The sequence below is a fragment of the Arachis hypogaea genome, chromosome 19 (assembly GCF_003086295.3).
Source record: "Arachis hypogaea cultivar Tifrunner chromosome 19, arahy.Tifrunner.gnm2.J5K5, whole genome shotgun sequence".
NCBI lineage: Eukaryota > Viridiplantae > Streptophyta > Magnoliopsida > Fabales > Fabaceae > Arachis > Arachis hypogaea.
In genome coordinates, this window is record NC_092054.1 from 75,616,264 (window position 1) to 75,637,000 (window position 20,737).

The window sequence follows — 20,737 nt, forward strand, 5'->3', positions numbered from 1 at the left end:
AGCAAGAATGGGGTTGCTGATGTAAAAAGTTTGAGTAAAAGTTTGCCTCAAACTTTTACTCAAACTTTTACTCAAGCTTTTATAATTCCCAACCCGGTTCACTTCGGTTCTCTTTCCAACTCCAAGAGCAATCAACCAAGGCCTCTATCAACCCAATTCCATCAAGAGCAAAGGCCCAATTCAAGGCTTGAAGACCATTTGAAGAAAGTGTATAAATAGATTAGGATTTAAGTTTCTAGCTGAGCTTTTCTTTTCGGTTTTGATTTAGTAGTTTGTAGAGAGCTCACTTTTACATTTTTGGCATTGTTGTTTTGAATTCAAGAGGATTAGGGGAGGAGAATTGATCTCTCTTCTTCCTTGTTCTTGCTTGAGTACTCTTTACTTTTCTTGCTTCGGATCTTGGGTGGAGAATTGAAGAAATTCTGTTTCAATCTCACCTTGGGATCTTGTTTAATTTTCAGCATCATTGAATTTCAGTTTCTGTTAATTGCTTCTTCTTTCACTTTCTCTGCAATTTACATTTCTTCATTTCCTTTGCAATTGCTCTTGTTGGATCTAGGAAGGCATTGAGATCTAGACTTGGTTATCTAGTCTCTTGAGTCCTGAGATCTGGATTTCTCATTTTCGATTCTCTGTTTAATGCTTTTCAAACCCATTTACAATTCCGTTTTAGATCCGATTCAATTCAAGTTATTTTCTACTCTTCTGTTTGTTAAATTTTACTTTTCCTTGTTTAATTTCTGCAAATCCAACTCCCAATTCCCTTTACAATTCAAGCCATTTACATTTCTTGCACTTTAAGATTCTGCAATTTACATTTCTTGCGTTCTAAGTTTCTGCCATTTAATTTCTTGCTCTTTAAGATTTAGCACTTTAACATTTCAGTTCTCTTTATTTTAATGCAAATTACCCATTCCCTTTATTTTCCATGCAATTTAAATTCTGCACATCACAAATCTCTCAACCAAATCCTGATTCGCTTGACTAAATCAACCACTAAACTAAAATTGCTCAATCCTTCAATCCCTGTGGGATCGACCTCACTCCCGTGAGTTATTATTACTTGATGCGACCCGGTGCACTTGCCGGTGAGTTTTGTGTCGGATCATTTTCCGCACATCAAGTTTTTGGCGCCGTTGCCGGGGATTGATTAGATTGACAACGATTAAGTGAGGTGGTGATCTAGGTCTAGCATTTTTACTTTCTGTTCTTTAACTTTTGATTAACCCACTAACTGTTTGAATTTTTGCTTGAATTAACTGAAACCTCACTTTAGCAATAAAGTGAAGTTTTCTTAGTTCCTCTGGCTCCCTATGATTCTCATATTTCAACTTGTTGAATATACGAGAGAAGCAATTCTCTCTTACTAATCTTTCTAACCTATCAACTGTTTGATACATTGTGTCAGCTAAACCTTTTAACCACATTTCGGACATGAATGTATTCAATCTTCATTTGGACTGTTTGTGATTGTGCAGATCATGGAAAGGAATTCAACGGATTCTAGTAATTATGGAAGTAATGCCCCCACTTTAGATGACAAGCAACCATTTATCACCATGAACGACATTGCTCAGTGGTTTGAAGCTTTCCCACAAGGAAACATTATCGGATGGGAAGAACTAATGAGTGAACTCCTGGTCAAGCTGAAGCCACCTCAGAGAACTGTTAAACCAGAGGCAGGAGTGCAACCATTCGCACAAGAGAATGAAATTGAAGGTATTCGTGCAATCATGGGCCAAAGCGAGTAGATTCATCAACAGCTCAAGCAACAATTGGAGGTGATTAACAGAAAAATAGATGAACTGCAACATGCTGTGGCGAATGCACAGAACTCACCTCAAAACCCCCATTGTTGGAATCAATCTAAAAAAGGTTCTGAAGTAATTAACTATGAGAAACAATGTCATGAGCGATCACACTCTCCAGACAGCTCCTCAAGCATGTTCCAACGTAGGACTCAGAATGATGTGTACAACCCACCTTGGAGAACTCAATCTAACTGGAGAGGGGTTGAAAACCAAAATCAAAAACCAAGGGACTTCAACTGCAACAACCCCTACTTCAAAAACCAACATAAAAACCACCCCACAACAACAATCATCACACACCATCCCAATACACACACTTCCAACCCCGTCCTATCTCACCACTCGCCCAAAATGACTCTCATCAACCATCACAGTTGACACAACCACAACCAATTCTAAACTCTCAAAGACTCTATGTCCTAGAAATGATGATGGAAAGATACATGAAGGTGCAAGAAATGATGACAGTAGAGCAGGAAGAAATAAGGAAAAATCAAGAGATGATAAGCAGGAACCAAGAGGCCTCACTCAGAAGAGTTGAAAAGCAAATGGAACAACTGGTTCAAAACCTTGCTGAATTGGGCGAGAGAGAGGCAATCATATCCTTAAGGGCCACTGAAGATGACCCAAAGAACAGTGAAAAAGCTGCTGGGTTGAAAGGGAAAGCAGTTATGGAAAAAAATGAGAAGGCTAAAGGAAAAGAAACAATCATCAAGGAAAAGCCCACGGTGAGAGGGGGAAACCAAAGGCAACAGAAGCCTCAACTTCCATGATCAGAAGGTGAAGGATGTCAAGCTAATGACAATAAAAGAGCGCTTGTTGGGAGGCAACCCAACCTGAGGTAGTTTTCTTTTTATAGCTATTTCAATAAAAAGGTTACTTAGTTTTATCTATATTGCAAGAAGCTAAGTTTGGTGTTGCACACCAAAACAATCTAAGGGAGAATGAAGGATTCTAAGTTTGGTGTTCCACCAAAATCCCATCATAAAACGCATTCTCATTTTCTGCATAATGCTAGCTTCAAGCATTTAGATAAACTGGTTAACTATGCTATCTTTTCCTAAGTTTCCAGTTTTGTCACTTTTGAAAAAGAAAAAGAGTTTTACACATGGTTAATCTGATGCACAAGGACCATTGGCAAGGTACTAAGTTTGGTGTTTCCACACCAAAGTAAGTACAAAGGCCCACAAATAAATCATGCATGCTAACCATTGTTTCTAAGTGCTTGGGGAACAAGCAACTTTCAAATATCACTGCAGAGTACCATACAAACTTTTGGGAAGATTTAGCATCATCAATCAAAGAGACGAAAGAGGAATGTGAAGACCAACAATGATGATGAGGAAGAGGACAGCAAGTAGACTCCAAAAGGTTGTATTATTCATTATCAGATATTGCTGTGATTGAAAGTTATATTATACCCCTATCTGTCCTTCTGTCTAATATAGTTTTTCTGCAATTCAATAAGCAAGATGCTTGATTATTCACAACACTACACTTTTCACACTTGTTTGCACTCAATACTTCAAAAATGCATCACATGAAAGTTCTTTGAAAAGAAGGATTGAGGAATTAAACAATTTTGAGGCAAACAAAAGATTAGGAGAAGTGACGGTTCTAGTTGTATGATAATGTATTGAGGTTGCATGCTTATGAAAACTTGCATGGGAGCTCATAGGCGGGACATGAAGTTCAAAGAAGTATTGTGGAGATTCTCAAAAATTTATTGATCCAAGAAGCAGCAAACAAAACAAAAGAAAATAAAGAAAATACAAAAACAAAAAGAACATGGCCCAAGGCTCTGAGCATCAATTACTAGGCAGAAAAGAAAGAAGAAACAAAAACTCAAAGAGTTGTTATCCTAGTAAATGCTTGTGGTCGAATTGTATCAAAGAAAGAGGCTTGAGCAAGTAAATCCTTAGGGGTGCTTTAACACCTAATACCTTAAAACCAACTGGTTTGGGAGTATTGATTGAAAGCTTATCTAAAGAGCCGCTTTGAGATATGACACTTAGAGTCAAGGCCAAAGCAAGAAAACCATAAGCTGCTTCAAGGTGATTACATATAAAGAGACCTCCATGATACCATTTGGATGAAAATCCTAAGACCTAAGACTTCCAAGATGTAGGGACTAGTAAGCACTGAGGCCCTTGCATGAGCACATGATTTAGAGTTCACCCCACTGTCACTTGATCACTTCACTCACAGGACAGTACATGTAATTTTTCAAATCCATTCTGATTGAAAGAACCTTTGAGCATAATTCCTTTCTTGCTTGGGGACAAGCAAGCTTTAAGTTTGGTGTTGTGATGACAAGTCATCTTAGCCTAGTTTTACTAGCCTTTTTCTTTATATTTCAATTGAATTATGCACTTTCTTGAGCCATAAGCAAGCCAATTGGGTAGATTTCCATGTTTTCTTTGATTTAATCAACCATAGATGAATTAATGCAATTTCATGAGGATTTATGCTATAACTGCCACATATTATGAAAGAATGACAAACTCATGATTTTGAGCATAGCTTTGATGTGTTTGGTAGATTAATGATAGGTGAAGAAAGCTTGGAGAAAGGTTGAAGCAAGAAGGAATGGCTAGGAGCAAAAGAGAACAAAAAGTTTGAGCAAAAGTTTGCCTCAAACTTTAGCTCAAACTTTCGGATAAGTGAAAACACACCAGGGAACAAAAAGCTTGAGCAAAAGTTTGCCTAAAACTTTAGCTCAAACTTTTGGGAGAAAAGTTTCTGCCATTTAATTTTTTGCTCTTTAAGATTTAGCACTTTAACATTTCAGTTCTCTTTAATTTCATGCAAATTACCCATTCCCTTTATTTTCCATGCAATTTAAATTCTGCACATCACAAATCTCTCAACCAAATCTTGATTCGCTTGACTAAATCAACCACTAAACTAAAATTGCTCAATCCTTCAATCCCTGTGGGATCGACCTCACTCCCGTGAGTTATTATTACTTGATGCGACCCGGTGCACTTGCCGATGAGTTTTGTGTCAGATCGTTTTCCGCACATCAAGAACTTTCCAACCTCTTCTTCGGATCTCATGCCGGATCTCCGGATATTCGCCCTTTTTGAGCTTAAAAGCGACCTCGAGGATCACCTTCTTCTTGGCCACAACTTCATAGAAATGGTCTTGATGCACCCATGAGAGGAATCTCTCCATCTCCCATTACTCGGAGGTGGAAGCTTTTGCCTTCCCTTTCCTCTTTCTAGAGGTTTCTCCGGCCTTTGGTGCCATTAATGGTTATGGAAAAACAAAAAATCTTTAGCTTTTACCACACCAAACTTAGAAGGTTGCTCGTCCTCGAGCAAAAGAAGAAAGAAGAGGGTAGAAGAAGAAGAAATAGAGGAGATGGAGGGGGCTTTGTGTTTTGGCCAAAGGGGAGAAGTAGTGTTTAGGTTGTGTGAAAATGAAGGAGTAAAGATGGGTTTATATAGGAGTGGAGAGTGGGGTATGGTTCGGCCATATAGAGTGCGTTTGGGAGGGAAAGTGGTTTGAATTTGAATGGGGAGGTAGGTGACGTTTTATGAACGATGGATGTGGATTGGTGAAGGGTTTATGGAGAAGAGGGTGGGATTTGATAGGTGAGGGGTTTTTGGGGAAGAGGTATTGAGGTGATTGGTAAATGGGTGCAGAAGAGAGAGAGAGGTGGGGTAGGTGGGGATCCTGTGGGGTCCACAGATCCTGAGGTGTCAAGGATATCTCATCCCTGCACTAAGTGGCGTGCAAAAACGCCCCTTTCTGCCAATCCTGGCCTTAAATGCCAGGCTGCTGCCCATTTCTGGCATTTAACGCCAGCTTCTTGCCCATTCCTGGTGTTAAACGCCAGCTTCTTGCCCATTCCTGGCGTTAAACGCCCAGAATGGTGCCAGACTGGGCATTTAACGCCCATTCTGCTACCCTTACTGGCGTTTAAACGCCAGTAAGTTTCTCCTCCAGGGTGTTCTATTTTTCATTCTGTTTTACCTTTTGTTTTTGCTTTTTCAATTGTTTTTGTGACTTCACATGATCATCAACCTATAGAAACCATAAAATAACAAAAGAAAATAGAAATTTAACATAGATAATTAAAGATTGGGTTGCCTCCCAACAAGCGCTTCTTTAATGTCAATAGCTTGACAGTGGGCTCTCATGGAGCCTCACAGATGTTCAGAGCAATGTTGGAACCTCCCAACACCAAACTTAGAGTTTGACTGTGGGGGCTCTGTTTGACTCTGTATTGAGAGAAGCTCTTCATGCTTCTTCTCCATGGATACAGAGGGATATCCTTGAGCTTTAAACACAAGGGAGTCTTCATTCACTTGAATGATCAATTCTCCTCTGTCAACATCAATCACAGCTTTTGCTGTGGCTAGGAAGGGTCTGCCAAGGATGATGGATTCATCCATACACTTCCCAGTCTCTAAGATTATGAAATCAGAAGGGATGTAATGGTCTTCAACCTTTACCAAGACATCCTCTACAAGTCCATAAGCCTGTTTCTTTGAATTATCTGCCATCTCCAGTGGGATTCTTGCAGCTTGTACCTCAATGATCCCTACCTTCTCCATTACAGAGAGAGACATAAGGTTTATACTTGATCCCAGGTCACACAGAGCATTCTCAAAGGTCATGGTGCCTATGGTACAAGGTATTGATGAGCAATGGAGGTTCATCCTCCCAAGTCTCATTACCAAACAACCTGGCATTTAGCTTCATGATTGCTCCAAGGTACTTAGCAACTTGCTCTTCAGTAACATCTTCATCCTCTTCAGAGGAAGAATACAAATTTCTAATGGAGGACCTTGTTTCAGTCATGAAACTTTGAGTGGTATTGATTAGATCAGAGACAATAGCTGCTAAGTCAGAGTGGCTCTACTTAGAATTCTCTGTTTGGTGCTGAGAAGATGATGGAAAAGGCTTGCTATTGCTAAACCTGTTTCTTCCACCATTATTGTTGTTGAAACCTTGTTGAGGTCTCTGTTGATCCTTCCATTAGAGATTTGGATGATTTCTCCATGAAGGATTATAGGTGTTTCCATAGGGTTCTTCCATGTAATTCACCTCTTCCATTGTTGGGTTCTCAGGATCATAAGCTTCTTCTTCAGAGGAAGCTTCCTTAGTACTGCCTATTGCTGCTTGCATTCTAGACAGACTCTGAGAAATCATATTGACTTGTTGGGTCAATATTTTATTCCGAGCCAATATTGCATTCAGAGTATCAATCTCAAGAACTCCCTTCTTCTGAGTTGTCCCATTATTCACAGGATTCCTTTTAAAAGTGTACATGAATTGGTTATTTGCAACCATTTCAATGAGTTCCTGAGCTTCTGTAGGCGTCTTCTTCAGATGAAGAGATCCTCCAGCAGAGCTATCCAATGACATCTTGGATAGTTCAGACAGACCATCATAGAAAATACCTATGATGCTCCATTCTGAAAGCATGTCAGAAGGGCACCTTCTGATCAATTGCTTGTATCTTTCCCAAGCTTCATAGAGGGATTCACCTTCCTTCTGTCTGAAGGTTTGGACTTCCACTCTAAGCTTGCTTAATTTTTGAGGTGGAAAGAACTTTGCCAAGAAGGCATTGACTAGCTTTTCCCAAGAGTTCAAGCTTTCTTTAGGTTGTGAATCCAACCATGTTATAGCTCTGTCTCTTACAGCAAAAGGAAAAAGCATGAGTCTGTAGACTTCAGGGTCAACCCCATTGGTCTTGACAGTGTCACAGATTTGCAAGAATTCAGTTAAGAACTGTGGAGGATCTTCCAATGGAAGTCCATGAAACTTGCAATTCTGTTGCATTAGAGAAACTAATTGATGCTTAAGCTCAAAGTTGTTTGCTCCAATGGCTGGGATTGAGATGCTTCTCCCATAGAAGTTGGGAGTAGGTGCAGTAAAATCACCAAGCACCTTCCTTGCATTGTTGGCATTGTTGTTTTCGGCTACCATGGTTTCTTCTTCTTTGAAAAGCTCTGTTAGGTCCTCTAGAGAGAATTGTGCTTTAGCTTCTCTTAGCTTTCTCTTCAAGGTCCTTTCAGGTTCAGGATCAGCTTGAACAAGTATGCCTTTATCTTTGTTCCTGCTCATATGAAAGAGAAGAAAACAAGAAAGTAGGGAATCCTCTATGTCACAGTATAGAGATTCCTTGAGGTGTCAGAGGAAAAGAAGAATAGAAGGAGGAGGTAGATAGAAGGGAATTCGAACATATAAAGAAGGATAGAGTTCGAATTGCACCTTGAGGAGGAGTGTTAGTCCCTTAAATAGAAGGATGTGAGAAGAGGGGAAGAATTTTTGAAAATAAATTAAAAAGATTTTGAAATAATAAAAAGAAATTTGAAAATTTGATTGAGATTTTCGAAAAGTAAGATTGGGAAAGAAATTAAGTGATTTTTGAAAAAGATTTTGAAATTAGAAATTAAAAAGATATGATTGAGAAGATATGATTGAAAATCAAATTAAAAAGAGAAAGTTTTTAAATTAAAGTTGATTACTTGACTAACAAGAAATTAGAAGATATGATTCTAGAATTTAAAATTTGATCCTTTCTTAATAGGCAAGTAACAACTTGAAAATTTTGAATTAAATCACTAATTGTAGAAAGGATTTTCGAAAATAGTAATAAATAAAAAAAATGAAAAGAAATTGATTTTTAAAAGATATGATTGAAAAGATATGATTTGAAAAAGATTTTATTTTGAAAAATTATGAAAATTTGGAAAAAAATTTGAATTAAAAACAAAATCTTCCCTCTAGTGTCATCCTGGCGTTAAACGACCAGAATGGTATCCATTCTGGCGTTTAACGCCCAAAATCCTACCTTTTTGGGCGTTAAATGCCCAACCAGGTGCCCTGGCTGGCGTTTAAACGCCAGTTTTCCTTCTTCACTGGGCGTTTTGAACGCCCAGCTTTTTCTGTTTGATTCCTCTGCTGAATGTTCTGAATCTTCAATTCTCTGTATTATTGACTTGAAAAGACATAGTTTTGAAAATTTTTTTGAATTTTTCAATGATGAGAAACAATCAAAATACAACTAATCTTAGGAAACTCAAATCAAACAAACAATGCATGCAGGACACCAAACTTAAAAATTTTCATATAAGAGACACTAACAAATTGAGAATGCATATGAGAAACAACTAAACACACAAAACAAGGGAATTTAAAGATCAGAGCAATGAAATCATCAAGAACAACTTGAAGATTAATGAAGAACATATTGCATATTTTTCGAAAATTAGAGGCATGCAATTGACACCAAACATAAAAATTGACACTAGACTCAAACAAGAAACATAAAATATTTTTTATTTTTATGATTTTATAATTTTTTTTTGTGATTTTGGAAACTTATATGAAAAAGAAAATGAAGGGATTCAAAACTTTTAATAAGAATTCCAGGAATCATGCAATGTTAGTCTAAAGCTTCAGTCTAGAAAGATTAGACATGGTTGGCCAAGCTTCAGCAGGACATTACATTCAGCAGCTAAATTGATGAGAATCAATCAGCTTTTGTGATGATAAGAACATCACCTTGAAACTCTAGAATTCATCCTTAAAAATTCTGAAAAATAAAAAGAAAAGTACCTAATCTAAGCAACAAGATGAACCGTCAGTTGTCCAAACTCGAACAATCCCCGGCAACGGCGCCAAAAACTTGGTGTACGAAATTGTGATCATCAACAATAGTGCCAAAGGACTTGGAGCTCTTAAACGTGAATCACACTGGAATAGGATCCATTGATCCTTTTGCGTCTGTCACACGCCCAACAATCGCGAGTTTGAAGCTCGTCACAGTCATCCCTTCCCAGATCATACTCAGAATACCACAGACAAGGTTTAGATGTTCCGGATCTCAGGAATGGCCGCTGATAATTCTAGCCTATACCACGAAGGTTCTAATCTTAGATTAGAAACCCAAGAGATACACATTCAAGCTTGTTTGCATGTAGAACGGAAGTGGTTGTCAGTCACGCGTTCATAGGTGAGAATGGTGATGAGTGTCACATAATCATCACATTCATCATGTTCTTTGGTGCGAATGAATATCTTGGAGAAGAAATAGACTTGAGTTGAATAGATAAATAATAGTACTTTGTATTAATTCATGAAGGACAGCAGAGCTCCACACCTTAATCTATGGTGTATGGAAACTCCACCGTTGAAAATACAAAAGTGATAATAGTGTAAGCATGGCCGAATGGCCAGCCTCCAAGGTCTAGGGACTAAACGTCCAAAGATGTGTACAAAGATGAAAATACAATATCAAAAGGTCCTATTTATAGAGAACTAGTAGCCTAGGGTTACAGAAATGAGTAATTAATGCATAAATCTTCTTCCGGGCCCACTTGGTGTGTGCTTGGGCTGAGCATTGAAGCTTCCATGTGTAGAGACTTCTCTTGGAGTTAAACGCCAGCTTTTGTTCCAGTTTGGGCGTTTAACTCCAGCTTTTGTGCCAGTTTTGGAGTTAAACGCCAGAATTCTTGAGCTGACTTGGAACGCCTGTTTGGGCCATCAAATCTTGGGTAAAGTATGGACTATTATATATTGCTGGAAAGCCTAAGATGGCTACTTTCCAACGGAATTGAGAGTGTGCCAATTCCGCTTCTGTAGCTCTAGAAAATCCACTTTGAGTGCAGGGAGGTCAGAATCCAACAGCATTTACAGTCCTTTTTCAGCCTCTGAATCAGATTTTTGCTCAGGTCCCTGAATTTTAGCCAGAAAATACCTGAAATCACAGAAAAACACACAAACTCATAGTAAAGTGCATAAGAGTGATTTTTATTTAAAAAATAATAAAAACATAATAAAAACTAACTAAAATATACTAAAAACATAGTAAAAACAATTCCAAAAAGCGTATAAATTATCCGCTCATCAGAGGTCTTTCAAGTGTTCTAAGCTGTTAGAGATATTATTTAGGGATGTGAATCTCATGGGTATAAGATTCCTTTATGTAATTTTATGGAGATATGTTTGTAATAGAATTCAACTACAAGTGTCCACTTTTGCATTGTTTACGGCTTTTATTTTTAATTTTTTATTGATCCTTTTTCTTCCTTTCTTGTTGTTTTGATAAATATTGTTGTATTTGTTCATTTATTCAGCATGCTGCTTGCAGATTGGAATTTAATAGTCTTCATCAAGAAAACTTATAGCTAGATGGAATTATATTCTTTTCCCTTCCTGGTCTAGTCTAGGTTGTAAGGCTCATTCTGGTTGTGCAATTTGACATACTCTTAACTGTGAAACAGTCCATATGTAATGTCTAAGACAGAATTTCAAATGATTGTTACAAAGAATTTGATCCTTGTTACTTAGCTAGCCTAAAATATGTTTTGTTTTGTTACTTAAGTTCACAACTATAACAGGTTTTGTTACTTATGCATGTTCACAATTCTGAATTCTTGTTTCTCTATCCAAGTTCACATTTATATTTTATATATACATTACAATATACCAAGTTAAGGACTCTTTTTCTGTTCATGCATGGAAAAGCTTGTGGGATCCATTTAAGCGTGACTGAATAGTATAATTAATTAATTAATTAAATAAACGCAAAAAATTTAGGCATTTAGCTAACTAACAACTCTAGTTGCCTTCTGTCTAAGCAGTCTTCTTTTGTTGCTTTCATTGAGCTGTTGTTATGCTAGTGTATAAAATAGATCAAAAATATATATAGTTAGTTTTTTTTAACATATAGTATCTAAAAAAAAAACTGATTAGATTTTAGTCTTTTAAATTGACCATTATCCTTCTGATTTTGAGTTGCTTGCTCATGTCTTTCCAAGGTGATTGCTGTGGACAGAAAAAGAGAGTTGCATAATTTTTCATGCTTTGTTGTTTCTATTTGATGGAGTAATGTTTAATTAATATAGTTATTCTTAGGTAGAAGTTTATTATTATTATGATTACCTTATGGCTTGAAAATGATTGTATTTAAAGTATACTTATCAGGAGACCTAAAATTAGATTATTGAAAAATCACAGCCTAGATATACTTTAATCTCAGAGAAATTAAAGTTGAGACATACTTGCCGGTTTAAGTCAAAATTGAAATAGTACTAGTAATTCATAAAACAGTTTATATAACAGCGAAAAATAATCAAGAAATGTGTTAATTGCTGGTTGGTTCCTACATGCTACAATGGCTATTTTTTTCAGTAAAAAAAAAATAGGCTGACAAGTGTTAGGGGCCACTCTCACCCTGGTTGAAGATGAGAATTAAAATTCTCAAAAGAGTTTATATTCGTGTATTTTTTATGTTTTAAAGTAAGAAAAAAATTTAATTCTCAAGAGCATTTTAATTTTATGCTTTTCAACAGGCTTTTGATAGTTATCTATCCACTACTACTACCACTTCTTTTATTCTGATGCTCCTGTGGTATTGCTTTGATGTTGCTGTGGTACTGATTATCTGCTGCCGAATCGCTATTCGCTGTCGCTGCTACCTTTCTAATTCTGCTTTTGCTGCGCTTCTACTTTGGTGCTGGTGTTGTACGGATTAAGACAGTATTTAAGGTTGGTTCATGCAAATTTAAATACATCTATTAATTTGTTATTAATGTTATGCGGACAACTTAAGTGCTTTCCTGAGGCACTCACTTCAGGACCTTCTTTAAGAATTGCTAAAATTTCATTTTCTTTTCTATTTTATGTCCAATGCCTTCAAAGTATTTTGGAGACTTGGAAAATATTGTCTCTTAGTTAATTAGGAAGCTAGACTCGTAGTTAGTGAGACTAGCAGTAAAGACTTCAAACTAGAAACTTAGCTATCTATTTGAAATATATAGGTTTTCGATGGATGTGTCCAAGGATTGGATGGATACACCACGTCATGAAAAAGAATATCAACTCGGTGTAGAAAAGTTTTTACACTTTGCTTTTTCATCACCGGGAATTCCTCAAGGGGAAGAAATTCAATGCCCATGTGCAAAGTGTTGTAATAGACTTTGGTTAAGGAGGGATGTCGTGTATGACCATCTAACATGCGATGGATTCGTAAGAGGTTATAGGCGGTGGTTTAATCATGGGGAATCACTTGTTGCTATGGATGTTGACAATGACACAGATGAGGAATATAATTGCAATGATAATATTGATGAGTTGTAATGTGATAGATTCAGAGATACTACACAAGTTGATGGACATAACATGGGGCCTAACGAAGGTGCAAAAGAATTTTATAAATTGGTAGACGAGGCAAGCCAAGAACTATACCTTGGATGTAAAGGATTCACAAGATTATCCTTTACCATCCGTCTTTACTTGTTAAAATGCTTGCATGGTTGGAGTAATACGTCGTTCATTTCTCTCTTAGAATTATTGAAAGAAGGAATGTCACATTTGAATATTCCTACTTCTTTTGATAAAACGAAGAATATGGTGAAGAATTTGGGTCTTGACTACCAAAAGATCGATGCATGTCGCAATGATTGCATGTTGTATCGGAACGGGCATGAGAATGACTCATCTTGCCATGTCTGTGGAACATCCCGTTATATTGAGCATCATGTAGAAGAGGACGATGCTACCTCATCTAAAAATCCTCGTAAAGTTGCTACAAAAATTCTAAGGCATTTCCCCCTGATTCCCAGACTTCAAAGGCTTTTTATGTGCACAAGGACGGTTGAAGCTATGTCTTGGCATCATAATGAACGTGTTAAAGATGGGTCGTTAAGGCATCCTGCCGATGGTGAATCTTGGAAAGCATTTGAAAGTCAACATGAATATTTTGCAAAGGAGCCTCGTAATGTGAGACTTGGCTTAGCAAGCGACGGATTCAATCCGTTTCGAACTTTGAGTAGTACACATAGTACATGGCCTGTTGTTCTGATGGTGTATAATCTACCCCCTTGGATGAGCATGAAGCCTGATTATTTTATGCTCTCTTTACTCATTCCTGGCCCACAATCACCGAGAAATGATATTGATGTCTTTCTTCAACCACTAATTGAAGAATTAAAAGAATTGTGGGAGTTAGGTGTCGAAATATATGATTCCAAAGAGAACAAAACATTCAACATGAGAGCATGTCTTTTATGGACAATTAACGACTTCCCTGCGTATGCTATGTTATCTGGGTGGAGTACAAAGGAAAAATTGGCTTGTCCATGTTGTAATGATGAAACTTCTTCTATATATCTGAAACATAGCCACAAGACTATTTATATGGATCATCGAAGGTTTTTACCCATGAACCATCCATGGAGACATAATAAAAGATCTTTCAATGGGAAAACTGAACTTAGGTCTCCACCGCAGTTGTTAGATGGAACAACTGTATTTCATATATTGCAAGGGGTAGATAATTCTTTTGGGAAGAAGCAAAGGAGATCAAAGAATGGCATTTCAAATTGGAAAAAGCGGTTAATCTTTTTTGATTTACCATATTGGAAGTTCAACATGATTAGACACAACCTTCATGTCATGCACATAGAGAAGAATATAGTTGATAGCTTAATTGGAACTCTTTTGGATATTTCTAGAAAGACAAAAGATCATGCAGCTGCGCGTTTTGACCTTAAAGACATGGGTATCAGGAAAAACCTTCAACCAAGAGATACGAATGATGGTAAAAGAACTAAGTTAGCAAAGGCATGCTTCTCAATGACTGCAGCAGAGAAAACAATATTTTGTAGTGCGTTAAAAGGGGCAAAGTTACCAGACGGCAGCGCTTCCAATATCGCTCGATGTGTGCAGCAAACAGAAAAGAAGATTTCTGGTTACAAGACCCATGATGCTCATTTCATGTTACATTACTTGTTGCAAGTACCGATCAAGAGCATACTTCCTGACCATGTTGCCATTGCTTTAGTTCGCTTATGTTAATTTTTTCGCCGGATATGTCAGAAGGTAATTAGCCTAGATGAGGTAGTTAACTTAGAAGCAGAGATTGCTGAGACATTATGCCAATTGGAGAGGATTTTTCCTCCAAGCTTTTTTGACATAATGGTGCACTTGTCTATCCATTTGGCAAATGAAGTGAGGTTAGGTGGTCCAGTTCAATATCGTTGGATGTACCCTATTGAACGATATATGTGCACACTAAAATCGTATGTTCGTAACAGAAGTCGTCCAGAAGGATCCATTGTCGAAGGATATTTGGCGAATGAGTGTATTAATTTTTGCTCAAGATATTTGCATGAAGATGTCCAGATAAGACTCAACAGAGTCCCTCGAAACAATGATGAGTGTGTTTCAGATGAGCTGCGAACTCCGAGTTTGTTTCTAAGCAAAGGATGTCCTTTGGGTGGAAAAATGGGAGATTTGTTCATGTTAGATGAAAAATCAGAAATACAAGGTCATGCATACATCCTAAACAATTGTGATAAGATCGAAGTCTACATGAGGTATTTTGTTTGATTCATTGTCATTTCGTAGACCTCAATCATAATATTTTACCCTACTAACAAATAAGAATATGAATATTTGATCTTCAGAGAGCATGAGGAGGCAGTAAATGACAACAATCCACGAAGAACAAAGTGGGAGAAAGCCAAAGACCATAGTCAACAGTTCTTAGAATGGTTTAAAACTCGTGCCATGAAAAAGGATGTGCCTGGTTGGGTAAAAGGGTTGGCTAGGGGTCCAAATAGAGTTGCAAAAAGATTTTCAGGTTATGTTATCAATGGGTATAGGTTCCATACAAGGCACCGTGATGCAAGACGTAAAACCCAAAATAGTGGTGTCACATTGGAGGCATTGACTTCTAGTTTTGCTACTGTGAAAGATAAGAACCCAATTGAAGCAAAAGTAACCTACTATGGTAGAATAGTTGATATGTTTGAATTAGATTATTATGGCCAATTTAAGGTAGTCCTGTTTAAGTGTGAGTGGTATACAGTTGCAAAAGACAACTTTGGTCTCTCATATGTGTATTTCAGTAAAAAATGCTACCAAGAAGAACCATTTGTCCTAGCATCCCAAGTAAACCAATGCTTTTATGTGCAAGACCCATATGTGAGTGACAAACACTATGTTATGAAAACAATTCCAAGAGATTTATTTAGGATAAGTGATGGCCTTTGAGTCTGATTCCCCCATAATATATGCAAGGGAGCCATGTGAACCTGAAGTGATTCCCAGTCTCCCAAATGATAATGGCGAAGTTGATCTAGTGAGGAATGATCTACGAGCAACTATTATAGATGTGGCTCCAAATATGTTTGCCAAACAACGTGGTGAGACTATGGAAGAAAACTCGTGGAAAGACTATGTGCAAAAAGCTTCATGCCACTGATTTTTATGATCGACGGGAGGTGGAATTTTTTGGAGGGCAGCCTATAGGTCCAACCAAGGAGGTTGTATCTAACCTCAACCAACTTTTGGGCACAACAGTTAGAAATCTTCGTTTTGTGACTTTGCTATATACTAGTTGGCATGGTGTGCCTAAAAACCTCAAAGAGGACATGTGGGAGTATGCCAATGTATGTAACTATAGAATTATAGATAATTTTTTTAAAATTTATTTGTTACTTTATTTATGCTAACCTTTGACAGTCTAATTTGTTGTCTTGTTTAGCAAAAATTCATTCTTCCAATAGCTTCAAAGCCGTGGGTAATGAAGGGATTTTGTCGTGCATGGAAAAAATACAAAGGCGAAATAAAAAAGGAACATTTCTTGAAGTACAACACAAAGAAAGAAATGATAAAGAACCGACCGTTAGAGATCCCTGAGGTTCAATTTCGCAAACTAATTCAGTATTGGAGTCTTCCAACTGTCAAGGTAACATTGTCTTTTAGTTCTTTATGTGATTAAACTTGGTGTTTTCGAAAAAAGTAGTGTGATTTTGAAAAAACAAGAAAACATGTTTATTAAGAATAATAACATCTCTTTTTTATGTTTATATTTAGGCTGTGTCTACTAAGAATGCTGAAAATAGGTCAAAATAAACATGTCCTCACCGGATGGGTTCCACAAATTTTGGAATAGTGCGCAAGCAGCTGGTAATATAACTTGTTTTTTTGTGATTTCTCATTTATATTCATGTTGTAGTTTTCTAGTCAGTATGCTTCATGTAAATTTTTCTATATGTACTCTAGCGCGACTCTAAAGAGAACAGTGAAGAACCATCAAGAGTTGAATTTTTCATAGCAACTCGCATAAGTAAAAAAGGAAAAGAAATTGATGCTAAAACACAAAGCACAATTGTGAGTTGTTTGTATTTGTATTTGGATTTGTACAATATAAATTCTATAGTGATTTCTATTAATATTGAGTTAATGTGGCTTTGTATTTTATTGCTCCTCACTTTTGACAGGCTGAACTTCAAACCCGCATAGAGGCAGGGAAAATGATGAGGATGCATTTGTAGGAGTGCTAGGAAAGGACCAACCAGGTCGAGTTCGTTGTTATGGGGCTTCGATTACAAGAAGGTCTCTTAAAAAGGATGAGGAGATTCGACAAGTCAAAGTTGAATACAACAACAAGGTTGAATCATTAGAGAAGAAGATGGACGGTGTATGTAGTTTATTAAAGGTATTGGTGCACCAAGTCAACCCTGGAATGAGTGAGGAAGAGGTAGCAGCCTTAGTGTAGGCTGCCCAAAATTCTCCTTTGGATGCCTCAAGTAGCAGACCGAGATATACTCCTCGCTCCTCCGAATCAACTCATATTCCACCCAAAGATGTAAGTCATTATCTTTGGATATTCGATATATTTCCATTCAAAGTAGTTGACTTATTGTTGTTGTTGATTTTGGACATTTGATAGTGAGATAAAATAATATAAATGGTGCTAATGGTGTGGAATTGGAATCTGAATTCAAAGTTGTTGACTTTTTAGTAGTGTTTTGTTTTGTATTTAGTGTGGTATTGAATCTCAATTTTGGAAAACACGAGAAATCTTTGAATTTGCACTTTTTCGTAATCAAATTGGAAAAAGGAAATGAAAAGAAACCATAATTGAATTTTAATGGTTTTTTTTCTTTTGATTTTTGCAAACTCCAGAAGGAATTAATGGCTCTCATGGTATATCTTATTTTGCTTGATCTATTTGTTGTGGATTGGTCTTTTCTTTCTTTCTTTTCCCACCTTTATTAATTAGAAGAAAAAATCTGTTATAGAATCCATATGCAATTTGTATTGATTCTCTAGTTGCTAGAATAAACTTATGTGCATGCATATGACTGCAGGTGCAGTATAGGGCTACAAGAATGGTTAATTTGGTTGTGAATACATACCATTGTTAAGTTAAAACATGTGATAGTTGCAGCAAAAAAAAAGGGGGGAGGGGGGCAGTTTGATTGTTAGCTTCCTATATCAGTACCCTTTCCCTTTTTTGAAAACTTTAAGAACAAAAAAAGTATAGTGACTTTCAATATAATGAAAGAAAAGCCTTTGCTGGTTACAAGTATTGTACGACTATAACACAACACAGTTTGTTGATAATATGTCTTTTCATTTTTTTGTTTGGTATAAGATGCACTAACACACACCATTTAAAATTATGCAGGGCAGTGTTGAAAACAATTTCGCTCACAATGATGATCAGTAATCATGAAGTTTTATATTTTGTAATCAAGTGTAAAGGAAGTATCTAGATAATTTAACCCATGTTGGAATTGTAATTTATGTATTAGGAAATTGCTAGTGGATGAGACTTTGATTTTTGGTATTTTGTTAGAGTATATCATGTGATCAAACACTTTTTTTCTGTGACAAGTTTATGAAGCAATGATTAGTTGATTTAAAATTAGTAATCTTTTAAATTTTAAAATTATCTATGATTTTGTAAGGTTTATAAAAAAAATAGTGCCAATAGGTACTGAACTAACTTACAGCCATGCTTTAAAAGAGTGGCTATATTGTACAGCAGCAATCAACAGCCACGCTTTATAAGCATGGCTGTAATTTAGTTCTGTACCTATTGGCATGCTTTTAAAGCGTAGCCATATCTCCACTTGTTGCCACGCTTTGGAAGCGTGGCGATAAACGTTACAGTGGGTATTAACAGTCACGCTTTAAAAGCGTAGCTGTATCTCACAGCTATTGGCACGCTTTAAAAGCGTAGCCATATGTCTTGCTATTGGCACGGTTTTAAAGCATAGCCATATCTTGATATTGGCACGCTTTAAAAGCGTAGCCATATCTAACACATATGGCTACGCTTTTAAAGCGTGTCGATCTGTAAAAGCGTGGCAAGAAAAAAAGCGTGGGGATAGGTCAGCAAAAGTGTGGCGATAGAGCAACCAGCACCCTTGCAGTTGTGACCCTTTCAAAAGCGTGCCGGTAGCTCAAAAAGCGTGGCGAAAAGCTATCGTTATGCTTTTTCGGACTTTTCGCCACGCTTTAAAAGCGTAGCAAAAAGCTTGTTTTCTTGTAGTGTTAGTTTTAAGATCCTCATGCTTACCTTTTAAGAATACCACGTGATGAGAATTGCCTTCGAACTTGTAACTCTTCTTTGAACCCTATTCTTTGATTAGGCAATCTCTTGACATTGGATGGTGTACATTTACCTTAATGCATTGTATTTCACGATCATATGCATCCATATGCTTTTAGCTTGAATGCATTCATGCTTCTTTATTGCTTGTTTTACCTTACAAGTTACTTAAAGCATCTCAAGCACACTAAAATGAGTAAAGTGCATGCTCCTTTTGTGACATAACTTTTTATGCTAATGTATGTTCTAAAAGGCGCCTAATTTAGAATTTACATCCCTATTTTCCTAATGTCACACTAATTCACTCACTCAATTCTAGTGATTAGTACCTCATTCCCAACAATGTATGCTTCCTTGTTTTTGTGTTCTCTCATCTTATGGTTTTATATTTTTGTTTTACATGAATGATGCACCGCAAGCAAAAATAGAAGCGAGAGAAAGAATACGGAGTAACCGGTTGACCTACCAGCTGAAGGTGGCAATCCGGAGAGTCGCCGTACCCCCTTGCTCATCTTTGAATGCACGGAGGACAGTGTAAACTTTTAAGTGTGGGGAGGTCATCTGACCGATCGGCGATTTTGGGTGACAAATTTCTAATCCCAACACTTTTGTATTTCATTTTAGGTTTTTTAGGATTTTTATTACTTGTATTTTCTTTTTTTTTTTTGCATATATATACAATAAGCTTAGTCAAAATAATGAAATTTTTATAGAAATTTATCTATAGGGCACCAATTGATTTGAGTGAAAACCTTTCATAGAACTTGCTTGAATTATACACACAACCTAGTGAGTTTTAAGCCTAATTATGTGGTTACATCTTATAACCACTTATCTTCCTTCTTGTGTGCATTATTCTCTTTCTATGATTGTAATCTTTAATTTATTTGATTCTCTATGTCCATTATTTTGTGTATTCATGCATTTATATGATTGAGGCCATTGTTTCATTTAGCTCACTTACCCAAATAGCCTACCTTTTACTCCGATTGTTAACCAATTTTGAGCGTACGCTTAACCCAATTGTTCTTTATTTTAGCACATTACAAGCCTAAAGCAAAAAACAATAAAAGTCCCTTGTTTGGACTTTAATTAGCTTAGGCTAGTGAGAGTGCTTATTAGTCATGTTTGGGGAGATTTGGGAATATTGGTTGGGATAAACGGGTATTTCGTATTTCTATATTTGGGAATTAGGTGCATACTCATGTATTAATTAAATGTATAGACCTTATGCATTGATGTTCTTGTATGTAGCTTGAAAGAAAGAAAAAAAATGAGAAAACAATTGAAAAAAAAGAAAAAAAGAAAAAAAATGTGAAAAAGAAAAGTAAAGAAAAAAATAGAAAAAAGAAAGAAAGGAAGAAAAGCAATAAAAAGGGGACAAAATGCCCCAAAGTAAAGTTCAATAAGAATCAATGCGTAAGTGTTGTGAAATGAAAGAAAATGCATGAGTATGTGAAAAAGTGAAGGATAGGTAGTTAGGTTAGCATTTAATTGTATAGGTTATTATATAGGTTAGGTGGGAAAGTTTAAGCTCATCAAAGATTCA

General features: G+C 36.7%; 1 protein-coding gene and 1 non-coding gene across 2 annotated transcripts; both read left to right on the forward strand.

Moving 5' to 3' along the window:
- The first annotated feature begins 7,244 nt into the window (after positions 1-7,244).
- Positions 7,245-7,352, forward strand: LOC112780860 (small nucleolar RNA R71). Its single transcript, XR_003191669.1, has one exon. It is a non-coding gene; the product is annotated as a small nucleolar RNA R71 (small nucleolar RNA).
- A 5,604-nt stretch (positions 7,353-12,956) lies between these two features.
- Positions 12,957-14,633, forward strand: LOC112778463 (uncharacterized). Its single transcript, XM_025822777.1, has one exon. It carries the CDS (start codon positions 12,957-12,959, stop codon positions 14,631-14,633), a length of 1,677 nt encoding a protein of 558 aa, XP_025678562.1.
- The last annotated feature ends 6,104 nt before the right edge of the window (positions 14,634-20,737 follow it).

Coding starts and splice junctions, on each gene's coding strand:
- LOC112778463 (XM_025822777.1), top strand. CDS start 12,957: ATGGGGCCTAACGAAGGTGCAAAAGAATTTTATAAATTGGTAGACGAG.